Below are 12,976 nucleotides of genomic sequence, written 5' to 3'. Positions count from 1 at the left end.
GCATGACTGCTGAGGAGCCTGAAGAAGGCAATATGCCAGGGGGGTGATGAGCCTCTGAACAGCAGGATCATCTGCAAATGGGAATGCTGAGAACAATTATTTTCTTGCATTTATTTAGAACTACCCTTGCTGCAGCTAGTGTTCATTACCTTTCAAATTATTTGCTTCTGTGCAAATACCTTCAAGAGTTGAAGATGGCAGTAAGAAACCCCTGTAAATTCTGTCTCTTGAGGCAAAAATGAATCAGCTGCTTCAGCCTCTCTTTACACATCACATGCCACAGCCCCTGCCCCCTTGGATAATTCCTTCCCCCTGCAGAATTCCTTCTCAGACAGCCACACCAAATGAAACCAGTCTGTAACCCACTTTCAGTATCTGAAAGCAAATGCTTAGAAAAAGTGTACAGCAAGTTGGAAGTTATTTTAATCCAGGGTTTACTCAAGCATCCAGTAATCTGTGGAGTATACATGTCTTGACTCACTGGTGGTACCTTTGTGCACAAAAATCTTATTAATTTTTTTATTACTCCACTTAAGCCTTTCCAGTCATGTTGTACCTGCAATATTCCAAATATGGTCTTCACAGCAGTCTCACTATTTGGTCCTATTGTATGTAGATGAGCTTCAGGATCTATGCATAATCATCTTGAATTAAAACTAAAAAAAAATTGACATGGAAATCGACTGTAACATTTAAAAGTAAATTAGTATTTTCTCTTTAGTTATGCAGTTGAATAAAAGCAATAAATTCTTCAGAAGAAAATCACAGGCTTGGAGGAAAATTAATAAAAAATACCATGAAGACTTATTTTTCAGTAGACTTAAGAAGCTTTGTAAGACCCTAGATTTTTCTAGTCCCAAATATATAATGAAAATGCCATTTTTATTTATTTCCTGGTTTAGATCATCGCATTCTTCCATGATGATAAGTTTCTCAGGTCAGAGGCCACATCTTACAGTGGTGTTATTTAGAGCACTGCAATTTATCCTGTCACTTACAGAACATGGGTTGGATTGCTGCTTAAGATTTATAGTTACTTGCCTAAGGTATACAAAAGTTGCTGGCAGGACTATGAAGAAAACATTCAAAATAGGTGAATTCAGGACAGAAACACAGAACAATTGTATCTAATTTTGTCCTCATCTGTAGAGTGATACAATCACGATCTTCTGCAAATCGTGTTCTAGTTTAGCCTGTTGAATGAACCCTCTGTTTCACATTTTAACGAGATACTTACCAAGAATTACAAAAATAGCAGGATTTACCTCTGAAGTGGAAATGAACAGCAGATAACAACAGTTTGAACAGCTGCTGCCCTTGGAAGTAGAAACTCCCACCTTCTCAAAACCCTGCCAGATCACGAACAAAAGAAATTCAATCACAATACACAACAGCAAAAATCAGCCACATGGTGTTATGCTCTATATATTATACAACTATACTGATTTATTTATGTCACTGCTTTCAGCTGATCATTTGTGTGATTTATGTAGCTGCCCCACAATTGATAATAACCCAAAGCAGTTACTTGGTCATCAGTCCCTGTAGGTATTTTTCTACCTTGCTGTTCCAAGAAAAATAATGAAAGTTTTGAATAATAAAGCAAAATTAGCACTTTTCATAGTGAATGTTGAAATAATTGTGTTCCACCTTTTTAGCAAAGACTTACACATGCAATTGATATACATATATAAATACATATATTCATATGTATTTAAGCAAAAGCAAAGAGCAGAACACTGAAGATTCTTATTAGTTATATATAAACACTTTAGTCCTTCAGTTACCTCCTCTTTTCAGCCCCCTGTCCTGGAACACCGGCAGTGTGAGAAAGTATCACTGCCACAGAAACAATAAAAAGACAAGAGAACAAAGGAAAGAGAACATAAAGACATCAAAAACAATACAGAGACTGTGCTGCTGAAATTCAATCTCAGTTCCAATCCCTTTATGTTGGTTCATCTAGAGCTGAAGAAAGAGCAGCATAAATACTAAAAACAGCCCGATGACACAGCTTTTAGACTCTGATGCTGAGATTGCCAGTAAGTGATGAGTTAAAAGTTTGCTTTATTTCCTCATAAGCCAGAAGGCTCTTGAGACACCCAGACACAAAACAGCCTAAGATAACTGTGACTGTGGCACATTCTTCTCTCTCTCAAGATTTTTTCATAGAGAAGAACAGAGAGAAGAAAGCGAAAACAATTTATATTTCTGCTCCTTGTTTTTCCCATGTAGAATGTGTTAGAAAATGGTTTACCTGAGGTGATTGCTTGATTAGATTCTAGTGAGGATTGTTTAAGCCTGATGGCCAATCCAATCCACCTGTGTCTGGACTCGCGAGAGGGTCACAAGTTGTTAGTTTAGATATAGTAGTTAGGATGTAGTTTTAGTGTCTCCTTTAAATAGTATATTATTGTATTATAGTATAGTTATAATAAAGAAATCATTCAACCTTCTGAGCTAGAGTCAGACATCATCATGTCTTCTCACCAGGTTCACCTGCATTTACAATAGGTAACAGTGTTTGTTTTTTTGTTATTAATTTTTAAACTCCCCCATTTGCCCTCTTGCATTTCAGTTGCTGTTTTATGCGTTTTTCTCTTTTTCTAGTCACAGTACGTCTTGTGTTTGTAAGCTGAAGGGTCATCAGTCAATTTTATACTCAGAATTTTTTAAAAAGCTGTTACTTAGGGGAAGAGGTCTTACAGTCAGTAAAATAATCAAAATATAAAGGAAGTCAGTGGAAAGAAGGATCCTTTTTAGTACAAGATAAACCACTGCAGATAATTGGAAAACCTTTGAAAAGTCTTTATGCATCTTTGTAATTTCAGTGGTGCTTTTTATCTTCATTCAATAAATATTTTTTGGTTAAATACATAATTTTTCATGCATACTGATCAGAAGGAAAAAACACCCTAAACTCAATTATGCTTATTTTTCCTTTTCCTGAACATGCAAATTAGCTCCTTTGCAATATCTGTTAAACCCTCTGAAGGATTATCCTTGTAATGGTAAATTTAAACCTACTAAATATTTGTACTAAAACTTTGACTATATTCACCCAAGTAAGGGAAGAAATATAGTGTGACTTATACAAATAGTAGCCAGTGTTACACATCATACTGTAACTTCATGAAAACCCTCTCATATAAATACGTCTAAAGAAGAAGTACAGAATTCAGCTTCTTTTATGTTTTTACCCCATATTTGAATTTCATGAGATTTAAGCTGTCATATTCCTTTCCATTCTTTTTATTTGTTTGCACATATTTATACTGGAAAATTGATAAAATATATGCATAGAGTTGAAGAAAACCCAATATTCCAGACCTGTTTAAAATTTGTTAAAGGGGTAGAAAGGGGGCTCAGAAGCTCCCTTTAAGCTCTTTAATCAACAGAAAAATTACTGTATCCTGCAAACTGAGATAATCATCCATAATATCTGATACTCCTGTACATGAAATGAGCAGTGCACCCAAACAAACAAGCAAACTTTGCTTATTCAGCTGGAGGCTGAGGAGTGGTAACAACTAATCCCCCAGTCTGTCAGCTCCCATTGCCCTATCTCCTGCCAGCTCTCGGTACTGGGGAGTCAGTGCTACAGATCATGCTCCAATGATGCTCACATACAACTAAAGTGTAGGGCTGGGTTAACAACTGCAAATGAAATCAAGGTGAGTGCATGTTCTAGATGGTATTTTAAAAATCAAGATTTATGACTTCTACTTTTGGTAAGACATCCTGTAATTGTTGTATTTTCCTCCTCCACCTACTCTCATTGTGAGCAGATGAATACTCATGCAATTAAAAATACCTTGTCATGCCTATTTAAAAAGACAATACCCTGATAATTACATGCAAGGAACAAATATATGTGCTAAATAGGGGTAGGATATCTGAACTACATGCTTTATTCCAATGCATAGAGTACTACGTGGAGTCCTTCAAGGCTTCAAATTCACTACAGTTACAGAATTCAGAGCCTCATATAAATCTTTTAAGTTGTATCACACTCCAAAACTGCATCAAATATACCAAATTGCCTGCTATAGTGATCTATGAGTAACTAGAATTTCAGAAAGTATACATACATTTTTTCCTCAATGCCAAGTGTAGTCTTGCATGCAACACCTCAAGCCAAGCTTTTAATTTGTTTCTGTCCATAACCATAGAAGACTGAACTCACCCATGCAAGAAGGTAACCCCTAAATTTGCTTTAATGTTATTGCCTCTGTGTAAGTATTTAGCAAAAGACATTTACAGTTCTGTAAGCACTGGTGAAGAAACAAGCTGAACAAGGATTTTTTACTCCCTTTTTTTTTGGTAGTGTCTTTCTTATACTGTTAAAGATGTAGCAGCTAACAAAAGTTTGCATTATGCTGGAGTAATAACATGGTATTATTTTTATCCTAAACAGAATTCCTTAGTGACAGTAGATGGTATCCATAAATTCCAATTCTCTTTCCAGCAATCTTTTAAATTTTGACCATGGCAGAGAAGGTTAAATGGTTTTCTGGGATTCTGGGATGATTTCTTAGACCAGGAGAATTATACAGTTTATTATGTTGTTCCCAAACCAGGATAATAATGCATGAGGTTCAATTAGTTTGTTTGTTTTTTTTTTTTTTTTCTTTTCCTGGTTTGATTTTGTCATTATTGCTTTTTGTTAGTCAATATCTATATGTGATTTCCTCTGGCTGTTTGCAAGGGACATAACCCACATGCTGAACCACTAGTTGGTAGATAGGCACTAGATTGTAGAAAGCAGTTTTAAAGTTTTTCTAAGAATGTTAACTGCACTGCCACTCAGAGCTATAAAAATACCATATCTAAGATTATTTAAAACAAAATGTAGCATTGCAATATTTGTAACATACTAAGCTATGTTATTTTGATTTCAAGAAGGAATGTCTTATGTTTTTAGAAGATCTGTTGGAGGTTGGGGGACAGGTTCTTCTTCCTGTAGATGAAATACTGCACAGAGTGTTGTATTTTTGTATGGAAAGGAATTGAGGCAAAGGATGGGTGGAAGGTGTCTTACAGCCTTTCCGTTCTCAAGGTTTCTAAGCAAAGCAGGATTTCTAGGCTCAAAGTCCAAGCATAGTTTTAGTTATATAGCAGCAGGTGAAGCAGGACTTTCCTGGAACAGCAGGTTCTGCTGCAATTCCAGACATTGTGCCAGGCAGAAGTGAATTATAGAACTTGCATGGAAAAGCCTAGCCATGTACACTCACCCAAACAAGGATCTTTCCTGGAGCTTTTGTGCAATGCAAAGTTTGCAAGACTGGGACAGGCTGAAAACTTCCCTGAATTGTTTTGATCTTCAGTGAGTCTTTCCATAAGAAACTTCAGGAAGGCACAGATGCCTGCATTCTTAGCCCAAAGGTCCAGATCCCTGAAGAAGGCATGTGAGTAAGGCTGTCATAATTTGACATGGGAGGAATTCGGGGAAGTGAAGGAAAAAGTTTTTGTGTAAAAAAAGTACTTTTTTGTTGCTCCTCTGCAACTGTACAAGCTCTAGATATCCAAATGTCCCAACTATATGCATTCATATCAAATTAATCCACATGCTTATGAGTCTAGCTATGCATATACTCACCTGCAAAAGATCAAAAAAATAATCTGACAAATGCATGCGTCTGCACTCAAATCACATGCACAAATAAGTGTAACACTTAAAATGCTTACACTGCAGCTGTATGTGTAAGGGAAAAATCTTGCATATGGATGCAATTTTTCAGCAACCACAGTAATTGCACTGTATGAATAGATACAAATTATTTTAGTATGCCTGTCCCACTCTTAGAAATTCCTACTTCCTGTGTTTTCAGTGAAATTGCGATATGTTTTGCGTATGATGGCAGGAAGAGAAAAGATATGTTGAACTGGAAGGGGAAAAATATCTGTTGATTATTCTGTTCTACCTGCAAGCAGAAAAAGCCAAAATTACTCTCTTTTTGATAGTTTTCCTATGTGTAAATGCCATTTTGATAGCTTTTCACAATCTACGTCACTTCAACTTAATGAACCATTTTTCTTGGGAAAGCCTAAATTTAAAATGGCTGACCCATCCTAACAGGATAAATACAACTTGCTAGTCAAAATATTACCATTCCTTTGAGAGAGACAAAGGGGGAATAGAACTTGAGAACAGACTGGAAAACACCCATCAACATTCAGTTTACATTTGTCTGATGATTACCTGATGGCACTTCTTAGCATCAATAAATCTAACACTTCTTGCTAGTACATAAAGAGCTACTTGGGTGGTCAAGATGAGACATAACAGAGGCTCAGATGCAGAGATTGAGACTGTGTCTTGACTCCCCTTTTCAATTTACACATCAAATAAAAATGGTGTGGCAATGGCAATAGATTGCAATGGCAATTGATATAGAAGAGAGGAGACTCCTGACCTTCTCTATCAGAATACCTTTTCATACTATGTAGTTCCTGACATTTTCAAATGAATGTTCCTTCATCTTGCCCAGAACAATGGCTAATCCTTTTGTAAAACAAACATTTGGAGGAAGACTTAATATGCAAATTAAAGTTCTTACGAAGTCAACGTACTCACTATTTTAGGTGCAAGTATCTGAGTTATTCACAGACAAGTGATTTTCAAGGTGTGGTCAACAGATTCCTGTGAGCACTTCTTTAAGAGCAGCACTTAAATACTCTTTTGTATGATGAACAGCTGCACACCATATACTTGTTCCTGTCAGCTGCTTGTAAATAATGTTTTTTAAAACATACTCCCACCCACCACCCCAGTTATTACCATGCAAGCAATTGTTGTGCTAGCATTAAGAATGACATGTAAGAAATAAAAGGCCTGTGCAGGGAAGCCCTTTACCCATTTAAGATATCTCCCACAGAGATAATTATTACATCTTACAGCTGGATTACTGCCTGAGGCAGAAAGTTGAGCAGGTACAGAAAGGATTAAGTCTGAACAGCAGAATTGTTAAAGAATACTTCCACATCATGAAATAAGACAAAACATGAAGAATAAGAGTTAGATTTAATGATCAGTGAAAATTCTGAGTGAACTCAGCTCTTCCACTTCTTTTCTTTCTGAGAATTAAAGAGAACATCAGGTTTAGGTAATTGGTAGCATATTTTAACAAAAATATATGCCTTGCATAAGGATAAAAGCAATACTGAAATTGCAAAGATTTTTGTTTAGTGTAAGAAATTAAAATGATGCACTAGTGAAAAAGTATAAATGGGAGTATTTTTAGTAGTCAAAATAAATATTTAATAAAAACCACACACCCAAGACAAAGTATCAAAACAACAGAACTTAGTATCTGAGAGGACACTACCTACATTGTCTTGTGTTAAACATGACTAAATTCAGTGGTTTAATTATTATCGCACTGCCTTGAGCAAACATTGCTTATATTAGTGTTGTAAAAAGTCATGAGACTAGAAATACTGTTGCAATGACAGAAATAGTAAAACCAGATTGCTATAAACAAGGAAAAATTTACTACACCAAGGAGTCAATCCACAGCCATTGATATAAAGTCAGCAAAATGGACTACTGCATAGCATACTGGTTACTGTACCAAAGTGCATTTATCAGCATTCAATGAACTGGGGAAGAAACCACCCTTTATAATATAATTTTTAAAAACAATCAGATGATTGACAGTTGAAGAAGCCCCACACATTTCCTTTAAAATAAAAAAGCAGTCTAAAGATTTTAAGAGCACCATAAGACTTCTTAACAGGTAAAAGAGTACAAAACATTAGCATTGTAAATAAAGAACATCTAAAAGTTAAGATATCATTCCATATTTAGAATGCAACTGAAAATTTTAGTGTGTTGTTGCATCCTCCTATACTACATCCAGTGGTGTTTTGGTGACTTTGTTAAGTTCTGGAAATAATGCAAAGAAAAACTGTCTATCTTGCACAGCAGAGGTCTAGAAAAATTTCAGCTGATGTTTAAACTGAAATGTAGATAATGAGAATACAAACAGATTTGTTAGGGTAAAGAAGGAGTGCCTGGCTTATCCCACTAATTCACCATTCAGTTATTCCACTAAATCTTTGAAAGTAGCATTACTTAATATCCCTGACTTTTATGAGTGCTATGACTTTTATGAGTGCTATTTTCTCATTATTAAGGATTCTGCATTGAAGATTTTTCTCAACCCTTTATCCTTCAATTCCCACCCATCCCTCCATCATATTTAAAAGTTGTGGTTTTCTCATATAGAGCATTGTAATGCTTTATTCTGCTTGATAAGTGATATACAGTCAACATTATTTCTATTTTCAAAGCACTGAGAACGCTTTCCAGTTGACTCACAAATTAAACAATAATTAAAAATAGGATTCTCCCCTTATTCTTTTGTGACATGGTAAAGACTATTCACCATTTAATATACGTTCAATTTCTTCTAGTCTTTTCAATGCAGCAACTCTCTTTTTCTCAATGTCTTTGATTTCTTTTGTAGATTTTTTGGGAGTCTCTTTGTCCACACTGCTTTTCTCTGTTGGTTTCTTATTTTTTGAGTGCTCTTTATTATCAACTGTTGATTGGGTGGTTCTCTTCTCACTTTTTGCTTCTTTCAAATCCTGAAATGAATTTTTTTTTGCTTCTGTAGCTGCAGTCCCATCTGATGGAAGTGATGACTGTTCCATAGCACCAAGTGATGCAATTTTACTTCTAACTATGTTTAGATGACGCTGAATATACTCTTCATGAGGTGCCAGTGCTAGTGTTTCAACCAGACATTTTTCTGCCTTTATTAAATCTTTTTCTTCAAAATAAACCACACAAAGATTATGTTTTCCTTGTACATTGTTGGGATCCAGTTCCAAAATTTTTTCAAAACACATTTTTGCTCCAACAATATCCTTCTTTTGGTTCATAAGGATATCTCCTTTCAAAATCAGACCTTTGGTATGATCAGGGTAGTATCTCAGTAGGTCTTCCAAGACAGGCAAAGCCATCAATTCTTTTCCTGTCTGAGAATAAAGCAGGGCCAAATTGAACAAAGCACTTCGGAAGTTTGGTTGTAACCTTATAGCTTTCTTCATCCATGCCTCTGCTTCCAGATCTTTTTTGTCATCCATTGCTAGCATACCCAAATTAAAGTATCCATTTGAATCCTGTGGTTCTTCTTTCACATAATGTAGCAGTCTTTGTTTAGCTTCAGGTCTAAGTCGAGCATCACCTAAGTGACAGAAAATGCATTTAATTCTCAAGACATTTCCTGAAACATTTATTCTGAAGTATTTTTAGACTGTAAAATGGTAATCTTTATACAAATTAAAATGCAACTGTAAAAGGGAAAGGGTTTAAAATGCTACTTTTCATTAAAGCTGTGTAACAGCAAAACCAAATGTTATCTACCTTCTTTATACAATGAAACTATATACAGTTGACTTCTAGCCAAAGTCAGCATCATTATTCTATTAGCTGTTGAATGATACTTAAGTTTGGTACAACAGATACAAGAGGTGTCTCTACAAGCTTAAGAGAAATTATTTTCATGCACAGTTGAGCAAGTGGAATGCAGAGCAGACACCAGTTCTGACAAACCAGCTCTTACAGAGGCAAACTTTGAGTGGAAGATCTCATTTTATCAAAATAGATTTACAGAGTTTAGACAGAGAGCACATAGAGTGACTTCTAACGTAGCCAGGCTAAGATATCGTCTAACACCAAAACAATAAAACCTGTAACCCCTATATTTTAATTTGCATCAAAGTTTAAAGAAGATTTAGTAAAACAATTTTATCTGACAATACCAGGATTAGCTAGACACGCTTGTCGTCTGTGCTGTTTTACTGAATAATACAGTCAACATATTTTAGTAACAAATTCCAGACACAGAATTATTGAAGGATAGGGGAGCTGCTTTCTTCTGCCCTCTTTCACCCCCTGAAGCAAGACTGCACCTTCTAGTATGAATAAGTGAGCACTAAACAGCTAATACTTCTGCTTGTTTGAAGCTGCTTGTACTTCTACAGACAAGGAACAAGGCATGTCTTGAACTACCTAATTTACAATGTGAGAAGAGATGGAAAATTATCAAGTGTCTTCAGCTTCATTCAACTCTGTTTTATCTTTCTTAGGGGCAGTTTACTATCTCAACAAAATGGAAACAAATCTTAACAGCTCATTTGCCAAATACTCTTTGCAACAGCCTTAACTGACTAAGGGCTCACCCTTATCCACGGACCTATACATATGAAAAAACAAGTGCATGAAAATCCAACTGAATTCATCCTAATTAGCAGTATAAAAACCTATGAAAACATTCATATTTCTAGAGCTGGATTCAAGCCCAGAGACGTAAGCTAGATTTTTGAGTCAGTAATTAAATCCATTACTATAAATGTGAACCAGGTATCAAACATATTTTACTAAATACTATCTTTGAAGATTATACACGCAATGTTTTGAAGATGTTTGAGTAACACTATTCTTTATACGTGCAAGATATATTGTAAAATAGCACTTGTATAAAAGATGCTGATCAACTAAGGTGTATGTACACTTTGCACAAATTCCATATGCTACAAATTACAAAGCTATAATAAAGTGTTTCTTTTTTGATGATGCTATGTACTTCTTGCCTTTCCAAAAACAAGCGTTAATAAAAAAAATTAAATAGTATGGATCCTATAAATGCAAACATGCAATATGCATAGAAGGGACAATTAACATACCAGATTCTTGCATTAGCAGCGCTGAGTTGAATAACGCCAGTTTATGCGTTGGGTTAAGTTCCAGAGCTCGGTTGAAATTCTTCAGGGCTTCTGTTGGATCTTTCAGTTCAATGTAAACAATTGCCAAGTTGTACCACAGGTCTGCATTGGTTCTGTCTAGTTCTAGTGCTCTAAGGTAAGCTTCCTTAGCTTTCAGAGGTTTGTTCATTTTTAAAAGTAATTCTCCCCTGTTGAAGAACCATACTCATTACCCAAATGAAAATTGACAGGTTTTTTAAAGTTTGTCTTCCTGCAGACAGTAGATGTCAGATAACAGTATTTTTTTATTTCATTTTAAGCACAAAACAATACAACATCCTCTTTTACAGTCCATTCCTAAAGCTTTCAGTTCTCAAAAATCTGTATAGAGTAAATGCATAAGCAGGACAAGAACAAAAAAGGAAGTGATCAACACTGCCTGATTTGGCTCTGTAATAATACTGCAAAGCATAGTTCAGGCATCTTTGAACATCCCTAAGTCCCAGTGGGAATCACAACAAACAAAGTAGCGTACAGAAGCCTCAATACCCACATCCACATTACTCTTAACTAAAATGCAATAACGTCAACTATATAGTTAGACTTGCATTTTCTGGACCATCTTTAACAAAAAAGTATAAAGAAAGTTCCAAGATTCACACTAACCAAAGGCTTTTTAGTTCAAAACTTAACTATGAGGTTAGAAATTAGAGATTCATAAAGTAATCTGATGGAAGTGTCTTTCTATACAATGTTTGAATACAGAACCTACATGGAAATATGCCATTTGAAGCAGGAATTTAAAAGAACAGTACTTGTAATGAATAATTGACTATTGTCCCAAATATTCTTCTCACTTGGAAATGAAACAATTTCAGCAGCTAATTGAACTGTATGAACTAAATACTGTTCACAGTATTACAAAGAAGTTTGTTCAAAAATATGTATCTTTAAAATTAGAAAATATACCTGCTGATGTAAGCTTGCTTGAAATCCGGTCTCATACTTATTGCTTGTCGATATAACTGATCCGCTTCTTCGAGGCGAGATTCATTCGCTCGAATTAAGTTTGCAAGATTGATATAAACATTTAGATGGTTAGGAGCAACTCTTGCTGCATACTTTTTCCCTGGAATAATCTGTCAAAGACAATATATATACCAAACACAGATGAGCAAAAATAGGAAAGGTGATCAGTATAGAATTCTTTTAAACTCTTCCATATTTGTTTTAGGGTACTACTGGACATTATTGTGTAGGCTCTTGATAATGACAAAGAGCTATAATTCTTTTCCAGAAAAATCACACTGAAAAATAAACAGATTATTATCTATGGTTTTCATAGAAATAAAGAATAAAAAAGATGTACGATATTTAAGCTTTGCTACTACTTAATTTGATTCATGTAGATAGCCATTTGAAACCAAACAGACCTTGCAAAAATTTCCCAAGTCAGAAAAAAATTTCCTAAAGCTTAAACTGACATTCTGTCAGACATTTTAATTCTTTTCATGACCCTTCAGCCTAAGAAAAGTGTAAATAAGGTTTTACAGCTAATGATTTCCCTACTTATATAGAAAATGAAAAGTAACAAGGAAATATGAAAATGCTATGACATTGAAACTGCTGTACTGTTTGTACTTTATCCACTTAGAATCTTCATACTGTTTCACAGAGTAAACTTTTAAGTGCCATGCTTCTACTCAACATCTCATTTTCAGCACAGTTTTTATTATCTTCACACATTCTTCAAAATATTACTCTGTTTTTCTCTAAAGAGCCTGAACAAGTAAAATTTCATAGGCATAAATATAACTTAACAATTAGAGAAGGTATCAAAACAATGTTTATAAAAGCATGTTCCAGCAAAATTTTTTTGTTGCTGCTGTGGCTACCTTCTCCAACCTCCAATGCTGTATTTAAGCCTTCTGTGAAGAGTTCAGAAACTCAGTCACCATCAATGTATTAGCTGTAAGTGAAAACACATCAATTGTGACTAGAAACTGTAGGTTTTGGCTGCTGCTTTCTTTTATGACCTTAGTTTCAGGAAACAAACAAACAAAAACCCTTTAAAACACAACACAGCAGTATAAAAAGTAAATTAAAAACAGTTGTAGCAGAATTCCAAGTTAGCACTTTTTAACAGCCATGAGTATATAGCCTATTTTTTTCATAGATAGCTTTTAAAGGAACACTGGTAAACTTAAAGTATACAACCCCACAAAGCAATAGGAAAAAACCAAAAATTGCATCACGAATACAG

The 12,976-nt window shown here is 35.0% G+C and overlaps 1 protein-coding gene across 1 annotated transcript in view; it reads right to left on the bottom strand.

Moving 5' to 3' along the window:
* Positions 1-7,005: 7,005 nt before the first annotated feature.
* The window catches only part of TMTC3 (transmembrane O-mannosyltransferase targeting cadherins 3), a 29,628-nt gene continuing 23,657 nt past the window's right edge, over positions 7,006-12,976 (bottom strand). Inside the window, exons 13-15 of the mRNA XM_012569060.5 lie at positions 11,683-11,852; positions 10,696-10,922; positions 7,006-9,194 (exon numbers count right to left, since the gene is read on the bottom strand). Coding sequence (XP_012424514.1) covers positions 8,383-9,194; positions 10,696-10,922; positions 11,683-11,852 — 1,209 coding nt within the window. The 3' untranslated portion in view covers positions 7,006-8,382. The remainder of the gene's footprint in view (positions 9,195-10,695; positions 10,923-11,682; positions 11,853-12,976) is intronic.

The sequence above is a fragment of the Taeniopygia guttata genome, chromosome 1A, assembly GCF_048771995.1.
Source record: "Taeniopygia guttata chromosome 1A, bTaeGut7.mat, whole genome shotgun sequence".
NCBI lineage: Eukaryota > Metazoa > Chordata > Aves > Passeriformes > Estrildidae > Taeniopygia > Taeniopygia guttata.
This window is presented reverse-complemented; position numbering and strand designations above follow the sequence as displayed.